General features: G+C 39.0%; 1 protein-coding gene across 1 annotated transcript; it reads right to left on the bottom strand.

Moving 5' to 3' along the window:
* Positions 1-4,513: 4,513 nt before the first annotated feature.
* Positions 4,514-12,839, bottom strand: LOC309889794 (monocarboxylate transporter 13-like; the record flags this gene model as incomplete). The annotated part of the gene is made up of 4 exons (XM_082782822.1): positions 4,514-4,740; positions 6,556-7,356; positions 8,464-8,706; positions 12,629-12,839. 4 exons carry the CDS (start codon positions 12,837-12,839, stop codon positions 4,514-4,516), a joined length of 1,482 nt encoding a protein of 493 aa, XP_082638948.1.
* Positions 12,840-25,059: the final 12,220 nt, after the last annotated feature.

Here is a 25,059-nt window from a genome sequence, read left to right as displayed (position 1 = left end):
TTTGAGACTTTAGTCTTGTTCAAACCCACAGGACAGAACTATGGCCCTAAAGTGCAAGAAATAATTTGTTATCTTTAAGGCATAATATTATCAACTTTTTCATTGAGTATGATCATTTAGGAGAGATAGGACAATCTGATATTTTCAGGATAGAGTCCATATAGATCCATATGTATTTGCAACTGTCCCAATTTAAGGCAAAACTCAAAACCGTAACTATGAACAGTTCCACCGTCACCAAGTTACTTGCATCTGAGTGCACCAGACTATGATTTGACATGGTCTCTCTAGGCACCAACTGATAACAGTTCTGAATTAAAGTCTCTTAGGTATATAGGGAGAAGAAAAAAGGTATTTTGCCTGGACAGGAAGAAATATTTGGAAAAAAATATGCATATAGTATTATATGCATATTATATGCATATTATATGCCTTCAGGGATGTGTTTCTTTATTTCTATTACTCTCTATAAATGTTCAAAGGCCAGATGTTCAGTCAACATAAATTGTCAAAGATCTGTTGATTTCAGATGGTTACTAACTTATACCTGCCGACAAGCTGCATTTAGGAATGCAGGGAAGATATAATCTTAAGTTTCAGTTTTAAGAAAGTAATCTTCCAACTAAAAATAGTCTGAACAGTTACAAAGGAAAATCCACAAGTAATCATGTTTCTGTCATTTAAGCAGCACGACAACAGATCCTATTTGATAGTATCTTCCACATCTTCCTACCTTACTGGGGTGAGTATAAAAACTGGTGACCTTGCTGAAGAGAATTCTAGCCAAGGAAGCAAAATATTTTCAAAACTCACTAAGAGTCAGTTAAGCCTCTGCTGAAGCATAATTTTTAATCAAGATAGAAAAGTTTGAGTAGAATAAAAAAAATACAAATCTTACCTCCTTCAGACTTGTATTCTGTCTGTTGACTAAAAGCATGTACAGCTTTATTTGACTTGATCTCTTTTTTTTTCCTTCTTTGATCTGTTCTCTTATGACTATCACGAGTTTAAATTCCTTTCAGTACAGCTTCTGAATGCATTAATTAGCGTGAAAGGGGCCAGTAGACAACTTTTCACTTTCTTCTCATAGTCTGTATCCTTCCCTCTTCACAAGCAGCTCAGAAGTCTGTTACTTCTTCATGTTATTACATGCCTTCTTAGAAATGGCTCAACACCATTACCTGCCTAAGCAGAATGACTTCCTGAAGTGGGCAACATACTCCTAGATTAAGACATGTTTTGATTTTTGGCTGATTTTGTTGCTGAGGGTTGATGTAAACAGAGTTTCTGCAAGTGTTTAACTAAAGCTTTTTTTATCCGTGCTTTTTGTACCATTGTAACACCGAGCATAAAGTTCTGTGGAGCAGAACTCAAAGATGGATGCTGTTATGTTATGATCGAAGTGTCTTAGATCAGAGCAAGTACGGTTAAATTCTGGACTGGCAAGCAAATGCTGCAACGAGAAGAAACTCTCTTCTATGGGCTGCACAATTAATGGGGCCTGGTTTTGTGGATTTTGTGTGAATTATCACCATCTCTGTTTTTGTATGCACATACGTTACACTAATTTTGTTCATAACATCAGACAAGAAACAACAGTCTTTAATTAATCCAAAGTTTCTGTGTTCTATGGTGGGCCAGAAGTGCTGGTATCTACCAAAAGATACAATGACCATGAACGTCCATGTTCTGTTCACCCTTTTCCCCAGTGAATCAATAACTTGACCTCTCTGTCATAAATTTTTGCTTAAGTTTGAAGGACTTTGGTTATCTTTAAATGGATGAACCTGGCTCTAAATTTGGTTGGCAAGTTCAAAAAACAGTAAGAATAGGGTGTGAAATTAACATCCGTTTCCTTAGGAAATCAGGTGAAAGCCTTAACATCAATATTTTCAGTGATCATGGAGCTGGGAAGAGCCAGATCATTTCTTCTGCTTGTGTGTTCCTATGCTTTTTCCCAATGAAGGTAAAAATCTTATCTTGTTTAGATGGGATATTTGTTTGGATTGTTCTCTTTGGAGGTGCCCAGTGCCAGGACAAGAGGCAGTGGTCACAAACTGGAACACAGGAGATTCCAGCTAAGCACTGGGAAGCACGTCTGTGCTGTGCAAGTGACCGAGCACTGGCACAGGTTGCCCAAAGAGGTTGTGGAGTCTCCCCCTTGGAGACCTTCAAAAGCCACCTGGAGGTGGCCTGGGACAACCAGCTCTGGGCATCCCTGCTGGAGCAGGGGTTGGAGCAGGTGACCTTCAAAGGTCCCTTCCAAATTCAACCATCCGGGTATTCTGTGATTAACACCACAAGACCCATTAAAGTCTGAAACAACCGTTTTTGTTGTTGTTGTTTTCAGAAGGAGTAAAGGGAGGAAGAAGAACGAAAAACAGTAAGGAACATAAATTTGCTTATTTACCTAAAATGATTTGGTGTTTCTTTTACAGCATTCCAGATTAATTTAGTGAGAGTTTCAAGTGTGAATGAGATACAGAGAAACTTTCTGTAGATACCTATGTAAAATGGTAAATGTACACTATCAGTCTAACAAAATCCCAAAGAAACATGCTGGCCCTTGGGTAATACTTTAAAAATGTCACAGAGTTCCTTATCAAGACATGTGTTTTGCTGAAGAAAAGCTTCACTTCTGGGAGGGAGTTCTGACTGAAGAGTATTCTTTGTTCCAGAATAAGCAAAGCTGACACAGAAAATCCATGTGATACCAAAAGCAGTGGTTTCTGCTCCTTCCTTACCTCAAGCAGTGTTGGGGGGGGAGAGTTTCAACTGATCGAATATTCTACGTCTGAAAGAATTTCTTGTTAACAGTAAAATAAAGGGGGTGGGGGGATGGGATGGGGTGGGGTGGGGTGAGAGGACAACTTTGTCCTTAGTATGTGGTGCCAGCTGATATGTAAATGCACAATGCTGCTATTGAGAAATTGGGTGGATGAGAAGGTGAAACACCATTTTCTAGTTCTGATCTTAGTTTCCTTACAAAGCCCAATTTCTCTGAGGTGATGTTGCTAATGCCTTGAGTATACAGTCACTGGAATTTATGCAAGGATTTCACAGGTGTTACCTTTTAATACCTAACATTTCAGGAGCAGAAGATGGAAGAGGAGGTATAATTACAAGAAACACCAAAGAAATCCAAACTTTTTCTCACAGCCAGCAGTCTGTGGCAGACCTATACACTGATGAATCTTGATAATAGGTATGATGCTTCCCCTATAACTGAAAATAATATACTTGACCTTTTAAAAAGAATGGTGGTTGTTTTTATTCTGCTGACAGTGTGATTCCATCTTTCTAGGATGAGATTTTTATTAATTTGTTTATTTCCCTTAATTGATAGTCTTTATTTTTCACTGGCATTTAAGGGTTCCTGTAGCAGGCAGAGCAAAGAAACATATGTACCTTGATAAAGGCTTTAGTTTTGCGTTTGCTGGGAATTTCGGTAGAACCACTTCAGTATTTCAGTGCTGGATCTACATCAACAACAAACGTGCTACATTAAGTGTGAGTAAGGGGACCTTTCAGTTATGATGAACATCCTCATCTCTTCATGGCTTGGGGTGATGGAGGAGGGGGCAGAGAAATCACCTCCCTAGATCTGCTGACTGCCCCTGTGACCACAGCCCCAGATGCTGCCAGCCTCCTGTTCTGCCCTTGGCAGATGTCAAGATGCCTCAAAACACAGAAATTGGAGACAGGGATTGTAAATAAAATAGAGAATTTTAATTGAAAATACAGAAGTATAATAGAAAGGAAATGGCCTGTATGAAATATCTCTCTCATTCGTTCTCCCTCCAACAATTCCTCTTTCAATCTAAAAAAATGAAGGGTTATTTTGAGCATCAGAAAGCTGCAGTGACTTAGATTTCCACAGAAATCTAAGTTATTAAGTTGAAATGACTGAAACATATTTTGCCAGAAATTTCAAGTCCTTGCTACAAGTCTTTGCCTAGCCAGTTGTGTCTCTCCCACTCTTTGTTCTGTAATCCAGCCCTCACTGATAGTTTATTAGTAGTTCAGCTAATGTCCTGTAAATTAAATTAAAATTTTGAAATTATTATTATTTCAATGGGATGAGAAATAATTATTGTAGATGTGTGATTGATGTTAAACTTGGCTATGCAGTTAAAATATTTCAATGAATAAACACTCTGAAGTTCATAAGTAAGGCAACTATAATATTTGGTGTAGCTTGAAAGCCCTAACGTGCTATGTTTTTCCTTCAGCTTTTTTTTTTTTTTTTTCCTATTTTTATTATGTGATCCAGTCCTTCCTCTCTTCTCTATTACTTCTGCCCCAGATAAAATAAAATTACAGAAAAGATATTATTTGGATACAGACTCTTTTTGTTCTCATAAATCAAATACATGCTCAAAGAGCCTTAGGATAATTGCAATGTAGAACTAAAGAGGAATTCAGGAAATCCCAAGCATTTTAAAAATCCTACTAATATTGACTTTGGAGAAAATCGGACAAGTCCTCAAAAGTTGTAAGATGTCCAGTGTAGTCACACCACTACATCATGTTCTTGATACCTTCTGTTTTGCAGTTTCAGGAAATGGAGAGAAGGGTATGGTAATGTTGACTTATCTGGTTTAGTATTAGTTTGACTTCCTCTTTCACTTCTTTGTTGAAATTGATCTAAAATAACTAAAAATACAGCTGCTAGGACAAGAGTGGCTCCTGCCATGTAGAAGCCTGCTTTGTAATCTCCAGCCATGTCCACAATCAGACCTGGAAAGAAAAAAAAAGACAGTAATGTGACTGATAGAAAACAGGCTAATGTTAATTAGCTCATCAGGGTGAACATATCCTCTCTTCAAGGGAGTATACTGGCTATATAACTGTGTTTCAGATTTCTAACCCATGAGTGCATAGAATATTGGTCCATTATAACATTTTAAAATATAAAACACAATTCACTTCTCGTTTACTTTATATGTGAGCTGCTAGTAAAACATAATGTTATCCAGTTTGAAACACTTTCCAACCCAAAATATGATGGGCAATATTTTGGGTATGATGGGCAATGGCAGAAAAATAAACAAATCGTGCAGCTTTGTATCTTAGCCCTATATTCTGAGGTGTAGCTATCGTTACACACTGTACATTCGACCTCAGGTGTCGAGCAGTAGTTTAAAGAAAGAGGGGAGATGCCCTCTGCTGGACACAGGTTGATAGGTTGCCTATAGTGCTACTACTGACCTCTGCTAAACATTTTTCAGTCATAGGCGTTATTGAAAGAGAAGACGCTGTTTTTTAGGTAGCTTTAACCCAACTGAAAGACCTAAGCCATTGTGCACCATGCAGAAGAAGCAGTTGAATAGTAGCAGTGCTGCCGCAGTGCATGCACTAATAGCACTGGCTGCTCGTTGGGTACAGTGGCAGCTCCCACTCCTATCTCACTCACATCAGTCCTGCCAGACAGAAAAACTCTGAAACCAAATCTTTTGAGTTTTACTCTTAGAGTAGGAGGGAAGAGCTCTTAAAGCACTAAAGGTTCCCTCTGCTTTTGTACCTTCTTTTTTGCTTGCTGCATATATGCAAAAGGGGTCACAGTGATCCCCAAGTAATCAGCATTTGTGACCAGGCATTGTACCTGTAAGGCCTGTTACTGTTGTAGTTTATTAAGATCTTCCTGGCATAATTTGGATACTGTTTCATCTGAAGTTCTCCATAATCTGCCTTGTTTCTGTATCTTCAAAAGCAGATTAAAGTGTTACCGTACTTACTCTGACCCACTTGCAGCCTATAATGTGGTGTTGTTACCACAGAAGTCATGGTAGTCTGTGAGCAGTCTCATTTTATTCAGCGGCCTTTGGATGAGGGCTTAGATCTACTTTTTACATTGGTAATTTTTCTGCCATATCACTTCATAATGTCCTTACAGCCTACGGCTAGTTTTCCTTGCATTTTTCCAAGATGACTCTTGCCTACTGCCAACCAATAGCCTTGTACTGTCTCATCATCTGCTTTCTCTTTCTACTTTTTTTTTTTTTTTTTTTTTTTTTTTTTAATGCTGCCTCCCCATTTATTATATTGATTAGCTCAAATACTGTCTGAAAACAGCAGGCATCTCTGTGAATATTTCCTTGGGTTCACATAACCTAATGTTTCAAGCTGTTAAATGTGACCTTCTGTATAAACCTTCCAAACAATACCATCATTTATGCAACACCATTAGTCTCAAAGTTCCAAAAATCCAACAGTATCTCCTCTGCAAGTATGGATCTGCTGCTTGCTCCAAAGGCACACTTTCATAACAAGAGAATGGGAGTCCATCAAGTGTGATTCAGGAAGCAGGAACACCATATGAACCCTGCCATTCTTCCCTGCTTTCATGTTGAAGAGGTATCTCTAAAACCACAGAGAAGAGAGGAAGCAAGATATTTTTTAGAGGAATTAAACTGACTCTTTGTTTTATTTACTTCTTGGTCCAGATACTCCTGAGCTAACAGAGGGCAAAATTTGGTCCAGATACAGATTTTTCAGTTTGGGTTACCACTCCTCATACTCTTATAAACTGTACTTAGTGAAGTATCAACTTACCAGCAAGAGGAGGCCCCAGAAAACCTCCAGTGCTTCGAATGAGCATGAAAAGCCCTAGAGCACTGTCAAAATCTGACATGCCCACAACATCTGCTAGCACTGTAATGTGAACGGCGACTGTTGTGCCAAAGAAGAATCCATAGAAGCCAGTGAATATTGCCAAGGACAGGTAATTGTTAGCCAGCGGCAACAGCATCAAGGAAGTGCTGATCAGTGTAATTGTCATTGTCAGTAAATGAATAGTTTTGGTAACATGGAGATTGGCGTACCAGCCACATAGCAGTCTGCCTGCGAAGTCCACCATAGCCAAAATGGATAGCAGGGATGCAGTCCAAGATTCATCTATTCCCAGGCTGTAGCTAAGTGGAACTAAAAATAACGGAGGAACAAAAAAGCTCATAGCAGCTAATATGCCAAACATGGCATAAAGAACAAACTCCGGTCTCCTCACAAGCATCCAGTTGAAGGTTTTGTGGGTGGAAGAAGACCTTTCTTCTTTTTCCATCCTAGATGCACCAGTGACAGGTGGTGTTTCAGAATGGCTCGCCTCAAGGCAGCAGTTGCTTGTCAAGGGTCGCATGAGCACTCCACAGACACAGATATTGAGTTGGATGCCACCTATGATCAAGAGGGCACCTTTCCATCCATATTGGCCAATCAACCACTGGAAGAGTGGCCCAAATGTAAATGCAAATGCACATTCTCCAGCACTGGCAATAGCATTAGCCAAAGCTCTCCTCTTGGAAAAATAATGGCTAACAATGCTAATGGCTGGTGTCCATGAAAAGGAAATCCCAAGTCCTGAAAAACACCAATACAAATAGTACCAGTTCGAAACTGTTGAGGTATTCTGTGAAGCTGGAAATTAAAACAGTCAGTACTCTTACATTTGCAAAGTTAAAAAAGGAGGAAAATAAAAATAATTTTTTCCTCATGGGAGCATCAGTTCAGCTGTACTTTGTGTAAGACTGTATTCATAGCACTTGTTCTGTAAGAATAGGTTTTATGTTCAACTAAAAAAAGACGAGTGGGGGGGGGGGGGGGAATAAAAATAAAAATAAAAATAAACCACTGTTTTGACAAATTTGCACCAAGATTAGAAATCATATGACTGTGGAGTTGAAACTAAATAGACCAGTAGTGTTCATTCTGACCTAATTGAGGATGGTCCTAGATCAGATCTTTGCATTAAGGTGAGTTCTGTTCAGGGTTAGGAGGTGAAGGAGGATGCAAAGGAAGCTGGTGTATTACCTCTACTTTTCATTGTTTTGCCAGACTGCTTGACTTTGATCCTGCTTTAATTTAATTTAATTTTAATGGCTCTCTAAAAACTACTTAGCAGGCTCAGGACTGCCAAAGGACTCAAATTCCAGACATTTTCTCAGACATCCAGCATGCAACTGGGAATGGCTTATTTTATTCCCTGCCAGCGTGGCTTCCTATTCCAGGAAAGTCCTAGTTGAAAATAAATTTCTGGCCTGTTTTCACCTGGAGTGAAGCAACGGATTTCAATCAACTGAAAACCAGGAAAGGTGTTCAAAATGTAGTATTATGTGATAGAAAGTACAAAATTTGGGATCTCTAGGTCGCTGTGCTTCAGCATCCATTAGGCTCTTCAGATGTTAACAGAGCTGTTAGCTCTGATTAAAAGGATAAAACACTTCCCATTTGCTAGTGGCATATAATTAAGAGGTAAAATTTACTAGCATCTAATTATTACTTTACTATGTCATTCAGTTTTCTAGCACAAATTCCAGAGTGGAAAATGGGGAGAACAACTTTTAAGGAAGGTTGAAGGTTCCAGATATTTATAAAATCAAAATAGAACTGAAGTTTTAGAACTCCTACTATTAGCATAAGGGCTCTGAGTTGCTAGTGAAAGAAACCTGTAAAGCCATAAAGTCATACCCTGTAGGAAGCCAGTTGTTGCATACATCCAGACCATGTTGAGCCCAAGAAATCCCAGTGCCATTCCTGAAAAAGCGAGGAGTCCTCCAGTGACCAGAACTGCCCGATGGGAGTATTTTACACATAGTGAGCTGGCAACAGGGGCTAGATCAACAGCAGAACAGGAGCAAGATAAATACGTTAGGAACATTAAGCTGATTGACATGATCGAGCAATCAAATAAAACATTCAAAAATGAAATAGCTTTTATTCAAAGAAGCAAATACCCAGTCCTTTGTTCTGTGGGGCTGTGGTGCATGTGTGAGACAATGCCACAGCCTGAATTCTGCTGTATTCTGCTGGACACGAGGGCTGACCAAGATCCTCCCTCATAGGGAAATGACAGCCCTGGCAACACAGATTCAAAAGAAAACGCACATATCTATTCAAAAATCATTAAGTGGATTTTTTTGTTGTTGTTTTTTAATGGAAAGAACATTTCAGTGTTTTCTTTATGGAATGGTTCTACTGGATATAAAGACACAACCATGTGTCTTTTCTGCATGACAGAAATTTATGTAGCCCTTTAGCAGAAAGGGAAACCCTGTCCTCAGAATCTCTAGGTTAATCTATAAAAATTTCTTTCTTAACCTACAAAAAAGTATTATTGTGAACATACAATATATATGGCTGGCACAAAAGGTTTCTGGAGAACATCAGCTTTTTACCTTCTACACTTTGCAAAATCATCTGTTCATGAAATTGTGAGAAGTTTTATAAAGGACAAAAAGTTGAGGTTTGTTTTTAGGTAATATTTTTCCAGGAATTCTGCAGTTCATTTCTTAAATGAGTATTTGACTGGTACAGTTCCTGTCAGCAGACTGTGGGAACTCTTCAACACAGAGAGGAAAAGTTGCATGAAGTACAGAGCTGAGGTTTTTTTCCTCAATCTCACAACTTGGTGCTGCAAACAAACAAACTTTTCGAAAAACGAACAAACAAAAATACCAACAAAGAAATGTTAGGAATGTTTTTTGCTTAAGCAAAGATCAGTTCTTGCCTAATTGTTTTTCCACCAACACCAAGTTCTAGTTGTATAGTATACTTTATGTATACTTTATACTTTATGGTATGGTATACTTTACATAGAATATAGTAAATGTAGTATACGGTATGCTGTAAGGTATACTTTATGGTATACCTTAATAAGACCATTCCTGTCACCGAAAGGCACTCTGTTCTGTGGGGATAAAGTTCACGGATTTATGAAATAATAATGGCCACTAGATGGAACCCAAGTAACACGGGACAAAACCCGTTTTTCGGTAGGGTTTCTTAGAGAATACAGGTAAGTTTCATCAGAGTTATTGATATTTTGGACTCTGGAGTTCCGGGATGTAATGAAATTCAATTAATGAAGGCCTTGTTTACACACTGAAATAAGTGGTAAGACAATGAAGAGAGGGCAGTCAGCAAATAAGGTTTTGTGGTAGGTTGTAGGGGCAGGCTGTTTTCCGCTCCCCCTTTTAAGTAAGATGAGACTTTGGTAACTAAGACAAGCGAAGTAAACCTGACAGAGAGATATTAACAACCATAAAGGCTGTAGGATGCATGTTATCTGAGAGAAGCTATACAAACCCAACAAGTCCTATCAGCATTTACAGCAAAAATACAATGATTTGATAAGCGCATACAATTGATGCTGGAATTCAGGTGTGGTTTGTAAGATGTAGTGGAAGGGATGAGACAGGATGAAGTGTATGCATTTGGAGAATCATACACATATGATGAGCAAAAGAAGAGAAAAGTAGGCTGAGGGTAACAAGAAAGATCCATAAAGTGCTTAATGATGAGAGATCTGCAATTGGAACAGAACTGCTACCACAGAGCAATTTTTTTTTAGTAGAGAAAGAGAAGAAACAGAAATTGAACACAGGATAGCAGGAAGAAGAAAGGAGCTAGTCACAGAACTGGAAGTGGAGAAGACAGCAAGGGATCAGAGCTTGAAAGGATAAAGGGCAATGCTTAGAAAACTTACAAGCAACCACAGTGCCAAAGAGAAAGGTGATGGGAGATACATGCTACTACCAGGAGGAGGCCTATGTATGTGACGGGGAAATCCTTGCTCTGGTAAATTGAACTGCCTGTTACAGATGCAAGCCCCCAGGCAGAAACGTGCTCTCCTTTCATGAAAGACGTGGAGATTCTGAAAAGATGTTGAAAAGATCCAAATGGGAAAAAATTAATAATTCACCGATCATCCTTCATACTGAGCCAAATGACACTAAAGGTTTCCCAGTTGAACATGTTAGGAAAGACTAAGCCAGGCCAGGAAAGATGCTCAAAGAACTGGTGGCTCAGATGATCTTCAGCAGAAAGTCTTCTGATCCCTATAAATGAAGCAAAGGCAGGAGAAGAAGGAAAATTAATGAGTGATGCAAGAAATTGTGAACTGCTATACAGAAAGGTTTTAGAATGTTTGGCCATCAAGCCGTAAGAGATGTATTTTAAAAGGATTTTGAAGACTGAGAAACAATTTCTACTGAAAACTACAGCTTTCTTTGAAGTATACTAGCCTTACACTGCTAGACAAATGTAATTTTGCCGGTTGACATTAGCAATGTCATTTAATCTGTTCTATCCTTAAGACATTTCCATATAATGTAAATATATTTTAAAAACAAATAAACAAACAAACAAAAACACTTTTTTTTTTTGAGTTCTTTTATCTGCCCTCCTCCTCCCCCCCCCCCCACACACACACAAAACAGTATCACAGTTAGGTCACTGATTAGGCTAGTTTGTAAACCAAATTGTTAGATTCCCATTTATTTATTTCTGTAGACCATGAAATAGATGGAAAAGCAGAATTCTCATTGATTTTTCAATTAACTATTTCTGTCAGAATGAAACAATACTTTGAATAAAGCAAGGATAGCAGTTTATGGAACTAACAAAATCCTGTCAATCCATGTTTTGCTTTATCTTTTGACTTTGATTTTGAATTACTGTTTTGTTCTTCCTAATAAACTTCACAAAGATAAATCAGTTGATCTTTGGAAGTAATGCAATGATAACCAATAATACTGGTAGGTGTGGACTGAGTAGGAGGTATATAATTGTACAGCATCTATGCAATGAAACATCTTCACAATCAAAATTATGATAACATTTCTTACATAAGAATGCTTACCTGTTGCAATTATATATCCATATGAGAATATGTAGAGAGGGCCTCCCAAGTTCTGTGCAGTTTCTGCCTGCACGCTTGGAATCTTCATTATAAAGGTGAAGGATGATCCAGTTTACAATGGCAAAAAAAGACTGTAAATGACTACTAAGTGAAGAGCCAAATGCAGTACATCTGATATTCTTCCTTTAGTTTGGCAAAAACAGGCATTTGGCCAGACCCAGTAGATCACTGACTGCATTTGACTGGTATAGTTTAATTTCTCTTTCTTTTCTGTTTGTATATTCTTGTCTTCCCTTTCCTCTCCATAGGTGAACTGTTTATTTTTATTTTTATTTTTATTTTTATTTTTATTTTTATTATTTTTATTTTTATTTTTATTTTTATTTTTAAACTTCATGAGCTTTCTCTCAGATCATTGACTTGGAATCAATTTTGTCAAGAGAGACAGAACTGGCATTATGCAGAAGGAAAGGGGAAGTTTGTGAAGTGAAAAAGGAGAAATGGGAGGGAAGCAGGGCTGACTGAGAGTCACCATTTTGGCAGCAGATGGCTTATCTGACAGGGTCATGCTTCTTGTCATCAAGCTCTTAAAAAAGTGATAGTCACTGCAAAATCAGTGAATTTGCACAAACTGTTTTAAGAGCTTGATCCAACAGGGTCTGAAGTTCTTAGGATTACCTCCACTGAGTTTGATGCAAAGCCCGTAGGAAAGTTGAATCAGGAGTCTAGGTACATAAATTCTCTAAGGTAACCTGATTTCTTTGTATACACAAAGAGTCCTCACTAATATGGGTACTTTTTTTTTTTTTTTTTAAACAGCGTAAGGTAGCATTGTCTTTACATGCTTTGGTTTTATATGGCTTTTGTTATTGTTGTTGTTGTTGCTTTGTGTTTTGTTTTGTTTTGTTTTGTTTTGTTTTTAAGGAACCTCTTCAAAGTTTCTTGAGTAGTTAAGACCTTAAGCCAAAACGCTTGAAGATCACTTTTACCTACCTCCTAAATGAAAGGTGGCAATAGTTACTGACGTGATCCAGGAAATGCTGCTTGCAAGTTCATCAAAGTGTTCCTGGATTTCAACAAAGAACAGGCCAAAAGTCTTGAGAACAGCAGCAGTCAGACCCATGACCATGAAGGCTGACACCACCACAACCCATCCATAGCCACCATCTGGTGGACTGCTCTCTTTGGCATGCATCTTTTCCATGTCTCAAATCTTCTCTCAGTTTTGGTTGTTTATTTGTGCTTGTTTGTTTCCTTTTTTCAGGAGTGCTGGTGAAGATTTTTAACAGATCTGCAAATTAGTAGAAGGCCCATCTTAAAATAAATTAATTCAAATACTCTTGGAATAATTTATACAAGTAATTACCTAATGAAAATGCAATATGCATTTCAGTGGTTTGATTGAAAATATTATCTGGGAAACAAATGCTCTAGGAGACAGAAGGAAAATTAGAAAGTAGAAAAAAGTAAGTAAAAGAAGAAGAAGAAGAAAAGAGAAGAAAAGAAGAAGAAGAAAACCGTATGTATGGAGGACAGAAAAAAAAAAAAAAGACACAAGAAGAAACGAAAATGGGAGGGAAAATGATCAGAAAAGAGATGGTTCTCAAAGACAGGTCCAGGATCCTTACTATTTTAGTTAACTTCAAGAGCCCTATCCCACACATTTTACAAGAAAAACACTTTACACCAGAAAGGAGAAAAATTAATGCCTGAGAGGATATTGTGCTTCCTCATGTTCCCTGAGCAATGCAATAAAATTTACAAACTTTAAAGTCATCCAGGCAGTTGTTTGTACACATCAGCCCCTGATCATAAGTGTGCATATGGATAAAGCATAATTGTAATTTCTATGTTGCTCCTATGAGTCATACCTATGAGTCATATGAGATATTAATATGTGCTGCAGAAAACTTATGGATTACCAAATGCTTAGAAGTGGTCTCTGGCCAAGGAAGTCTCCAACCTGCAAGTAGTGAGGAATCAGGAAGTATCACTTTATGCTTATTCTATTCCTAATCATAAAAATCCCCTTTGGGCCTAAACCAATATATTTACAGTGTGAGTAAACTTTCAAGGAACCATAGAAAAGAACTTCAGGGTGATCTTTGTAACACCTGAGCATTTATAAGTCTGGATGTTCCCAACACTGCAAAGCATTTTTATCAGAATGCCTACTTGTGAAGGCATCTTTACAGGTACAAGTATATCTTGTTAAATGCAGTACTAAAAAAATGCATTTCTCCTTAAAATTTTGTAACACACTGAAGTGCATGGAAGTGCACATCATGAAGTGCATGGAAGATGTGGGATCTGGCAGAGAGAAGGACATTCTTACCTTTTTCTTGTTTTTCATGGACAGTATAAATAATTTTGAGTGGGTATATGGTACTAAATGCAAGAGACCAAATAATACAGACATGTCACAGGAAGCAGCTTTGTTCTAAAAGTGAAAATGTGAGCTACAGATGAGTTTAATATATTTATCTTCCTTGTGTGCAGCTGAGAAAGTTAAGGGTACCCCTGGAAGCCATCCAGTATGAAGCAACAGTCACAAGTTCTGTGATTTGCTCCACTGAGGTACTTGACCTCAGGGGGGGCTAAATCACGGAGAAAAGGAGGGGGAAAAGTAGCCATCAGACCCTTGTGGGGATCAGAAGCAAAATCATCCTGCCGCCATGTGTCTGACTCAAACTTCTGGCTAACATATGGCACTGGATGCATTTACATGACAGACATAGCCAGACAGATTCATCAGTTGCAGAAGGTCTCAGACAACATCCTGAATATCTTAAAACTTAGACAGAAGAGAGGAAGGAATGCCTTGTGTTTGGGGTCTATACCAAGGAACCTGGTTTTCATTTTCACAGTTTGTGGGTGATCTCCGGCAAGTTATTTGATCTTGCTGTGGCTCTATTTTCTCAGTTGTCAAATGTAGCTAATACTTTCAAAGATCATGGATTTTGAAAATGTTAGCACTTGTGTCAGTGCTCAGATACTGTAAGAAAATTCAGAAACTTGATCCAGCTGTAGCCATATCTTATATTCCTGGGCTCAATGCCATGGATGTAATTTGTTCTGAAGTACTGAAGAATGCTAAAAAAGATGCAACACTCAGGCTAAATAAGCCTTCGTGGGAAGAATGTTACTGATATTGCTGCACTCTGCACGGATATGCTTCTGAAAGGGATTTTGATTTTTGCTGCAAGACAGATAGAAGAAATCCTGCTACTTACCAGGCAGCACACTGACTAAAACAAGCATGATAAAATCTACTTCCTGACACCACGCAGGACTCTTCACCTTCATTAAGCAAACTCTGCCCTAGGAGGAGTACAAATCAGGGCACACTGCTCACAAGACTTAAATTAACTTTTTTTTTTTTTTTTTTTTCTTGACTACAAATATGTCTTCATGTCACAGCTAAGAATTCATTCTCCAGTCTGTTTTAATGATCACATTGCTACATACAACTCCAAAGTGAAATGACTAACTGAAAAGGGAAATGACTATTCCAGCTGCTTTCCAAATGAAACAACTATTTTAGTTGCTTGATTAATTAATGAAGTTATCATCTCCCATGAGCCTTACAGATGTAAAAGCAGTGCAGCTACATACTGCAGGGAATTGCTGAAATGCCTGAGATGAGTAGAAGAAAGCTTAAATGTTGCAATTGGTGGGCATGTTTCTGACACTATGCTCTGCTTTCTTCACTCCCTCACTTGTAAATGAGAGATGACTAAAAGCACATAAATGAGAAAAAACTCATCTGAGAAAAACATTCAGGATGTCTTTGAACTCTTAAGTATTAATCAATGGTAAATGGTAAGTTTTTAATGTCTTCACTTTTCCCCTTGCCCCAGAAACTGTTTTTTTAAGAGTAAGAGGGAAAGACCTGGACGGAAACTGCTGCCGCAACTCCAAATACAGCAGAGCTGTGCTAGTTACTACACTTCTGACACAAATTCAAGAACATCTCTTAACAAATTATCCTTTTTTTATTTCATTAACATAATCTTAGTAAGAGTTTATCTAATGAATATTATGTACAACACAACTTAATGACATATCATATCAGGATTGCAAAGAGTGGCTGAATGCTCTAAACAGACAGTCTGAAGTAATAAAAATAAAGCATTGCATAAGGAAATTACCTTATTCAGATAACCCAGATTTTTATGGGATATGAAGTTCATCCTTTACCTTCTAGTTGTATGTAAGTTCTTGAGTTGTGCTGCAAACCACTGGGTCATCTTACTCATTGTTCCTTGTATGCACAGTCTAGATGAAGAAGCCAATCTCTCTCACTCAGGATGTGCAAATTGTTAGATTTTATAAGGATTCCCTCCCACCTCTAGAAAAGTCATTTGGCTCCACCTACACTCAGAAAAACAAAGTTCTGTCCTGACTGAAGATCAGAGAGAGCAAAATCAGGATTGGGTGAAAGGAATGGAGAAGGAAGGCAAATTTTATAATGTATCTACATTGTACTGGTACTAGACTTGGATTACTATCCGAAGTTTTTATTTAACTCAACTATTCAGCCAGTCAAAAATTTAAGATATATCAGTCAACTTCAAACTCCCCAGTATTTTGGGGCAGTTACTGCCAGTGAGTTCAAACATGAAATTAACTTGTCTTTTCTCTTCCAGTTGTGCTGTTGGCCAGATGTTGGATACTGCTGAGTATCACATAGCCTGCAGCAGCCACAGAAATGATAGGAAGCCTGAATATGCAGATCTCAAGCCTGCAATATGCATGGTCAGAATGTTTTGCCATATCATTCAGGCATATTCCCCTTTGTTGTATGACCTTTTATTTATTTATTTATTTCTTCAGGGGTGTCAGTTTCCTAAATACTGCATTGCTCTGCTAGATTTCATACAGCTTTTATCTCCCAGATAACACTGCTAGTTTATGGTGACTCTTTCTGTATTTCCTAACCCTTGGCCTTGCACTATGCTCATGCTGGCTATAACCTGTTATTATAATACCTTGTGGCAAGGAGTAGGGTGAGAGGTCTGTTGCAGTGGTTTGTCATTTTTCTGTAATCTTATTATTTACATACCAGTGTGCTTATCTTATGATTTGACCAGTAATCTCTGAGTCAAGGGGCAGGACAATGCATGGGTTGGTCAGTTGACTTTGTATAATTAAGACAGAGATGAAAAAATTTGGTTTTATATTTTTTTATCCTCTGATGTACTGCATGAGAGAAAGCTATCTCCATAGCTTTAGGACTGACTTTTGAGATATTGAAGCAGTTCCAGCTTTTATCCAAGGATAAAACCTTCCATCTGACTTTGGGTGGAACGGACAGCACAGAAAAGTTAATTTCCTGTAAGAAAGGATATGATGAGCTTCTAAGCACTCAGTAGCAGAAAGAGGAAAAAAAGGGGCTACTATAACCATTCACCCAACACAATTAATCTGAGTATATATTCAACTTAGGTTGTATCCTCTTGCTTAGTTGGTATTACAATAGAAACAAATAAGTAAGCTGGAAAACAGAGGGTAGTTCTATATGATAAGATTTCATACAAGATATTGTTTAGTAGTATGTTCCTGTTGGTGCCGGAGAGTCCTTATAGCATGCTTCCAGCCATGAGGGATTAACTGCATCTCATAAATGAATGATTCTACTGAAAATTTCATATCGGGCAAGTAAACAGAGTGAGAGCTTATGTGCAGTTAAAGAGGTATGTCAACAGTATCACCTCACAGTTGCCTCAGTCCAGCAGAAGAAACAAAGCCTAGGGTGTCTAATAAAAACTTCACAGTCTGCCATTTAATTTCTTTATTTCATGATAGTTTTAATGCAAGTTGTTTGAAATATATAGAATGTAGGTTATCAAAGTAGACTTAGTTGTTAAATGTGTTAAGCAAGTCTCTGTATATAGCGGTGACATTCTGATTTTCTTTCATTGGGATGATTCTCTATGACTGTTTTTAAGGGCTAGGGAAATCAAAAGAATATCAAAGAAAAATTGTGTGTGTGTGTGTGTTAAGTGTGATTAAGTGTCTACTGATGACAGAAGTGTTGTTACCATCCATTCTTTGCCTTGCTGCTGTCATGTGGACTTTTACACAGAGAACCACACTGGTAGATTGGTGAGTTGATCCAGCTGGGCAAAACTCTCCACGGGGGCAGTTCTTCAGTTTGGAGAAATTTATTCCGTGCCTTCAGAAGGCAGAAGGCAGAAAAAAAGTGGACAAGAAGAAAACCTGAGAGATGAGGCTGCTTAATCCAGAGCAGAAAATTACACGAGAATTGTAGCACAATTAGTATATTCACACAGCTTGGGAATCTATGATCCTAGAAACTCTGCTTAATAGGCAAAGAAAAGTATGTGACTCCAGAGGTATAGGTGTAGATTGCCAACTGAATTGTGGACTAATTTTAAGGCAAAGTTTCGAAGTAATGTGTCAGGAATTATGTTGCTTATACCACCTTTCTCCTTCCTTCCCTTCCCATGTTGGAGGAAGCTATATATCATATTGCCGCACAGCTTCTCTCTGAAGAGCCTGAGAGGCCTTGATCTGAAGACATCTTTATGCCAGGTTTTCTTACAGCCTTATATACATATAAGGTTGTGTGTATGTGTGTGTGTATATCTATATAGATAGATAGATAGATAGATATACATGTACATATATATAATGGAAGACTTGTTAGTGTTAGGTCAGAATTTGGACTAGGTGGTCTTGAAGGTCTCTTCCAACCTAGATGATTCTGTGATTCTGTGTGATTCTGTGATATATGTGCTGGATGAGTAGGTCTGGTTCTTGCACAGAAGAATGTTCTTCCCATCCTAACTCTGTAGGCTTACACTACCTTCTGGAGTCCCACTGTGATAAAATAAACCACCTGTATGTTTACAGGTGGGTGAAGCTAATCTGTGTTGTCCAGATGGCTATGCATATGATAGATGTTGGACTAGATGATCTGAGAGGTCTTTTCCAACCTGAATGATTCTGTGATTCTGTGGTGAGGACTGTGACAAACAAGACTGTATTTCTCACTTAGAGCTATAATCCAAATGGAAACAAACAGCAGAACAAATGGATATTGTTCATCATAGCAGAGGTTAATATTCTGTAGTCTCTCTGGAAAATGCTTGCCAGTGTTTTACCACCCCCGTGATTTTGTTTTCCTCTGCATCTAATTTGAATTTCCCTTGTTGCAACTTATAACTTCGCCTGTTGTCCTTTTGCTGTGCCATTTAATACATGCCAATTTGAGTTTCTTATTCCTGAAGAACTGCCCATTATCCCAATATTGTGTCATTTTTTAATCATATAGGTTCAAGTCTATACATGAAATAGTGATCTCAGGAATAGTGCATCAGTCAGCCCATCTGATTATTATTTTTTTTAATATTCTACTCACTGAAATTACAGGACATTGTTGATGCCTGTCATGACTGTAATTTAAAACCAGAATGTTCAACCTGACAGCACACTGAATACTCACTTTCTACATTCCATCTTACTCCATACATTTCATCTTTAATCATAATCATGTAATTTGGGTTTCCCAAAACTACTCTTACATATTTCTATCATAGTAGATTTTTGCTCAGTTGATCAGGCTAAAATACTACTTCCACAATTTTCTGTGAGTATATGGAATGTTTATAGTACATGTGCAGCTTTGTACAGTACTCCCCAGTCGCTTATTCTTCCTCTTTTTTTTTTTTTTTTTTTTAATTCCAACATAAAATCCAAGCCTCTTTTTTTTTTTTTTTTTCCTTAAGAAAAAAAAAAAAAAGACTCCAGTTGTATAAATAATGTTTACACCTTTTCTAGTTTAGAATTTAAGGATGTAATAATACTCTAAGAGAGCTTTCAGGTATCCACTCATATATAGAAGACAACAGTTTATTTCAGGTGGAAATGAGATTCTCTTCTGTTCAGATCTGGTTTGTCAGCTCAGATTTCACTGAGTACTAGTTTACTCTTTAAGTGCTTGAGTAAGCACAAAATGTGTTCATAGGTAGACTTCTACACAAAATATTTGGTGTGAAGTGAAATGAGAAACTGCCTGGAACATCTGTACTTCAGGAAATAATGGTGATTCATGATCAGAAGAGATTATGATTAAATTCTGCCCAATGAAGTCACAAAGAGTTATTTAACCATTCAGGAGCTAGCTGGTGTCTTGATTTTTACTATTAGACCTGTAGAACAAAATTGGCAATGATCTAATCATATATGCCTTTCACAATGACTTTTACATTCTAATCTGGAAAGTGAGATTAGTGGCTTAATGGCTCTGCTGCTGTAAATGGTTGCAGTTCCATCGATTTCAAAGCTATTTAATCCCTTTCATCATCAGAAAATTTCTTCATTAATTTCTCTGTTGGAACAGGGCTGCTTTCATAGAGGATATACCTTTCTATCGTTTTTTGTTTGTTTGTTTGTTTGTTTTTGTTTTTGTTTATTATTATTATTATTATGGTAGTAAAAGAGAGATGAGGTAAACAAGTCTCCAAATTGTACTTCTTATTTAAATAAACTGGACAAACACAAAAGGCCAGCTTGATATAAATGCACAGAGATACACAGAGTCTGGCAAAGTCTCCTAGCAGTCAGCTGTTCTCACACAGAAGGGCTGACAGCTTATGAAAACATGTTTCCTACATTCAGCAGTCCTTGGTGATGATCATACACATCCCTCCAACTCTAACTACCAGCTCTTACCATGCACCCAGTCATTTTTATTTTTTTTTCCTGGCCAAAATATTTATGAGAGCATTACATAAACAGATAGCAAGCCAAGACAAAATATTGCAAGGCCACATGATTTCTCAACTAAACACCATGTTTATCAAAATGATTGAATCAAAAGCCTTTGTCTTTGGTTTGTTGTGTTAAGTGATTGCTGATGCAGTATGAGTAGACTGAATGTGAATTGTCTGAGGACGGTGTGTAGGGAGATGTTAGCATGGAAAGGACTAGGAGATGATTACGGAATAAATAAACAGACTGGCATTGCTGACAAAAACAGCTACATGGGATGCAAAACCAAACTGGGTAAGCAACATAGGTAATCATGGAGTGGCTTGAAGTCTTGAAGGAAAAAAAAAAACAAAAAAAAAACACAAGATAAATCTTGACGTGACTGAAGGAGAACCAGGCAGGTGATTCAGTTGCATAATGTTGTTAGGTTGATGGATGAAGGTGGCAATTTCTCTGCTTGTTTTCTTGTGTAGATAGGGTAGCTGGCAATGAGACTATTGGAGAGGTGAAGGGCAGAGACAGCAATCAAGCTATTGAGTGAACAGGGCTTGATAGAAGCTGTCAGACTGTACAAGAATGTGAGATACTTAATACATACTGGAAGAAAAAATTGCTTATATTTAGAATGTGTTCAGGTTCTCCTATTATCAACTTCACAGAATCACAGTTTCACAGAATGGTTGATGTTGGAAGGGACCTCCAGAGGTCATCTTTTCCAACCCCCCTGCTCAAGCAGGGACACCCAGAGCAGGTGGCTTAGCTTAGCAAATGATCATTAGTTTAAAATTGAACCTTTCCAAGCTGGGAGCAAAAGAAGAATCCTTCTGGCCTGAAATCACAGCAGACATGCTAACAATATCTCCCTGCCCCTGCCCTCTCTCCTCCAGCCATTCTCCTCCAAAGCCCTTGCCTCCTTTCAATAACAAAGGGAATGCTGAGCCTAAATTAGAGTATCCTATTCACAGAGTGACATAGAGCCTTAACAGGTTGTGAAGGCAGGATATGTCTATCTGAAGAAAGGTTGTTTGGGTTTTTGACAAGCAATAATCAGTCTATTTTCTATAATTATTGGTTATGATTACAGCTCCCATTACAAAATAACAGAATAAGGGAGAGAGGGAGTACAGAAAATATGTTTCTTTACACAAGAGGGAAAAACACCATTTAAGTCTATCAAAAAAAAAAAAAAAAGGCTAGGTGTGGTGTTAATGCAAACAACAATCTGCCTGTCCCCTATCAGTCCAGAAGCTATGGATGGTTCTTCCAACCTCTAGTTGCTGAAATGAGTGACAAGGATATTACCATTCTCTTCAAAGTACAGGATGATTGTAGAAATGCCCAGTTCCTGGGGGTGTCTTGGGGGCTAATGAAACTTCTACTGTCCTTGTATCTTGGGAAAGAGATGGAAATGTTTAGTTAAATAAGCTCTGAATGGCCTCTGGATGACGTCTGGGAAAGATTTTTACACGGATTCAGCTGAGAGTACAAACGTCAAAGAATACAGGCTCATCTTCTTAAACTACACTGTCATACTCAACGCCATCTATGGACTAGATGTGGAGCTGTGTGATACAGTGAGACGATAAAAACCAAGAAGAAGAAATGCAGACTTCCTTGATGACATGAAGTGTGCCTGTGTAGAAGATCTCTTAAAGTGAAAAACATCTGAGCTCAATAACTTACCAACAGTTCTGGCTAACTGGGGAGGTCCCAGCTGACCAGAGGTTAGCAAATGTGACTCCAGTCTACAAGAAGGGCAGGAGGAACAACCCAGGGAATTACAGGCCTGTCTTCCCTGACCTTGATACCAGGGAAGGTTATGGAGCAGATCATCTTGAGTGCCATCACACAGCACACACAAGACAACTGAGTGATACGAAATTTCCAACATGGGCCTGAAGGGCAGGTCTTCCCTGACTAACCTGATCTCCTTCTCTGATAAGGTGATTGCCTCAGTAGGTGAGGAAAAGGCAGTGGATGTTGTCAACCTGGATCTTAGTGAAGCATTTGACACTGGTTCCTGTGGTATTCTCCTGGAGAAACTGGCTGCTCATGGCTTGGACAGGTGTACAGTTTGCTGGGTGAAAAACTGGCTGGTTGGCTGGGCTCAAAAAGTGGTTGCAAATGGAATTCAGCCCTAGACTGATGGGCTGAGTCCAGTCACATGGCATTCAACAGGGCTCAGTGCCAGGTCCTACACTTGGGTTACAACCCTATGCAGTGGTACAGGATGGGGGAAGAGTGGCTGGGAAGTTGCCCAGCAAAAGAGAACCTTGTTCACAGGCAGCTGAACATGAGCCAGCAGGGTGCCCAGGTAGCTAGGAATGGCATCTTGGCCTGCATCAGAAATGATGTGGCCAGCAGGACCAGGGAAGTGATTGTCCCCTTGTATGTGGCACTGGTCAGAACACACCTTGAATATTGTGTTCAAACTGGGGCTCCTCACAAGAGGAACATTGAGTTGTTTGAGTGGGTGCAGAGGAGAGCAACAAAGCTGGTGAAGGGTCTAAAGAACAAGACATGTGAGGATCAGCCGAGGAAACGGGGGTTGTCTAGTCTGGAAAAGAAGAGGCTGAGGGGAGACCTCATTTCTCTCTACAGCTACCTGAATGGTGCTTGTGGTATAGAGGGTGTCAGTCCCTTTTCTCAGGTAAGAAGTTATAGGATGAAAGTAAATGGTCTCAGGTTGTGCCAGTGGAGGTTTAGACTGGACATTAGGAAGAATTTCTTTACAGAGAGGGAGGTCAAGCTTTGGAATGGGCTGTCCAAGGCAGCTGTGTAGTCCCAATCCCTGAAGGTGTTTAAGAGATGTGTGGATATGGTGCTTAGGGACATGGTTTAGTGATGGGACTTGGTAGGTCAGGTTGGCAGTTGGACTTGATGACCTGGAAGGTCTTTTCCAACCTACATGTATATGATCAAAAAGAGGATAGATCCAATGCCTGAGGTGTGGTGGAGGAGTGAAGAGCTAGCTCTATCGTCATATGTGGGCAGAGACACCTTGTGAGATCAGCAGCGGTCCAGCTCTGGCTGCAGCACAGGGAAGTAAGATTTGCCCAAACCCACAGTTCTCACTGGGAAGGGCTGAAACCATAGTCCTTGTAAACTCGGCATGTTAGATTTAGTTTCTCCTCTCTGTGGGATTTCCTGCTTCCTGCTGAGCTCCATTTTCACTCAAATCTGATCTGGGGGATCCTGTCTGTCAAACCATGTAACGCTGAGTGGCTGACTGGTACATGCTGCTGTGACAGAAGTAGATTCCCAAGCCAGCTGGACAGAATCAATGCTTTGACACCATGACCATGTGTTTATGTTAAAGCAAACAAACGGCTCTGCCTCCCTGCAGAACGATTATTTTTCCCTTGTATTTGACACAGGTGCAGGTGCTGGAATACCACTTCTACTCTTGTTTCATCAATGCAGGAAAGTTGCTGAAAAAATGAAAATAGTCAGACAACACTTAGGAGGATGAAAGAACTGGAAAAGTAACCGATTGAAGAGAAGTGTAGAAGGACACTTCATTGTGATGTACTGTGTTGGGTCTGTCTGAGCTGGAGTCACCTTTTCCCTGCAGAAGCCCACACAGTGCTGTACTCTGCACTCGTAGCTGGAACAGCACTGATATCACTCCAGTGTTGTGTCTATTGCTGCACAGTGCTGGCACAGCATCAGGACTCCTTCCAAGCCCCCAAGAGCCAGCAGGCTGGGGATGGGCAAGTGATGGGGAGGGGACATCGCCGGGGCAGCTGACCTAAACCAACCAAAGGGATATTCCATAACACCTGATGTCACACTCAGCAATAAAAGGGGGGGCTCTCGTGGGGGAGGGGGCTGTTCCTCCTGAACAACCACTGCGCGTCTGAGGCCCTGCTTTCCAGGACATGGCCGAACACTGCTCGCTGATGGGAAGTAGAGAATAATTTTTCCTCTCTCTGTGCTTCCGCGCGGACTGATTGCTTCTTTTGTCTCTGTTTTTTTCCTCCCATTCCCTTTCCCTTTAATTAAACCTTTCTTATCTCAAACCTCAAGTTCTCTGTGTTGTATTTTCTCCCCCTTCCTCTGTGAGGAGAGGGGGAGTGAGAGAGCGGTTGTGGTGGAGCTCGGCTGCCCACCTGAGTAAAACCACCACATGTACAAATACATTCAGTGGATCAAAAATCTTGTAACAATGGGATTTTCAATTTATCAGTCAAACATCCAATGGATGGAAAATTGAAGCTAAGAGATTAGTGATACAAATAAGTCACACTTTAATGAGAAGGATGTCTGATTATGGGAACAATTTACCAATTATTTGATGGATGGTTCATCATTGCTTATTTTTAATCAATACTAAATGCTTTTCTGAGGACAATGTTCTTGATCTCTTTCCCTAAATAGGTGATTATGGCCTTAACCTAAAAAATTGCATTTGTATTTATTTGCTCAGAAAAAAAAAAAAATGTAATCCTGCTACTGTCTAACTTGGGTTTGCAAGTTAGAAAACAAAGCAGGCCCTATGTCCCTGCAGATGAGATACTGGGTTTTTAATTTTTCTGCTTATAAGCAGAAAAAAAAAATCTGCCTTTTTAGCTTATATTACATGCCCAGTGAACAAGGGATTTCCCTCTGTTTTGAGGTGAGAAAATGAAGCAGTGTCATTTACAAGAACTAGGTTAAGCATCAGTCTTCTTGACATAAAATCA

Source organism: Aythya marila (genome assembly GCF_965140915.1).
Source record: "Aythya marila genome assembly, chromosome: Z".
Classification (NCBI taxonomy): domain Eukaryota; kingdom Metazoa; phylum Chordata; class Aves; order Anseriformes; family Anatidae; genus Aythya; species Aythya marila.
Note: the sequence above shows the minus strand (reverse complement) of the source record. Positions and strands in the feature narration are given on the sequence as shown.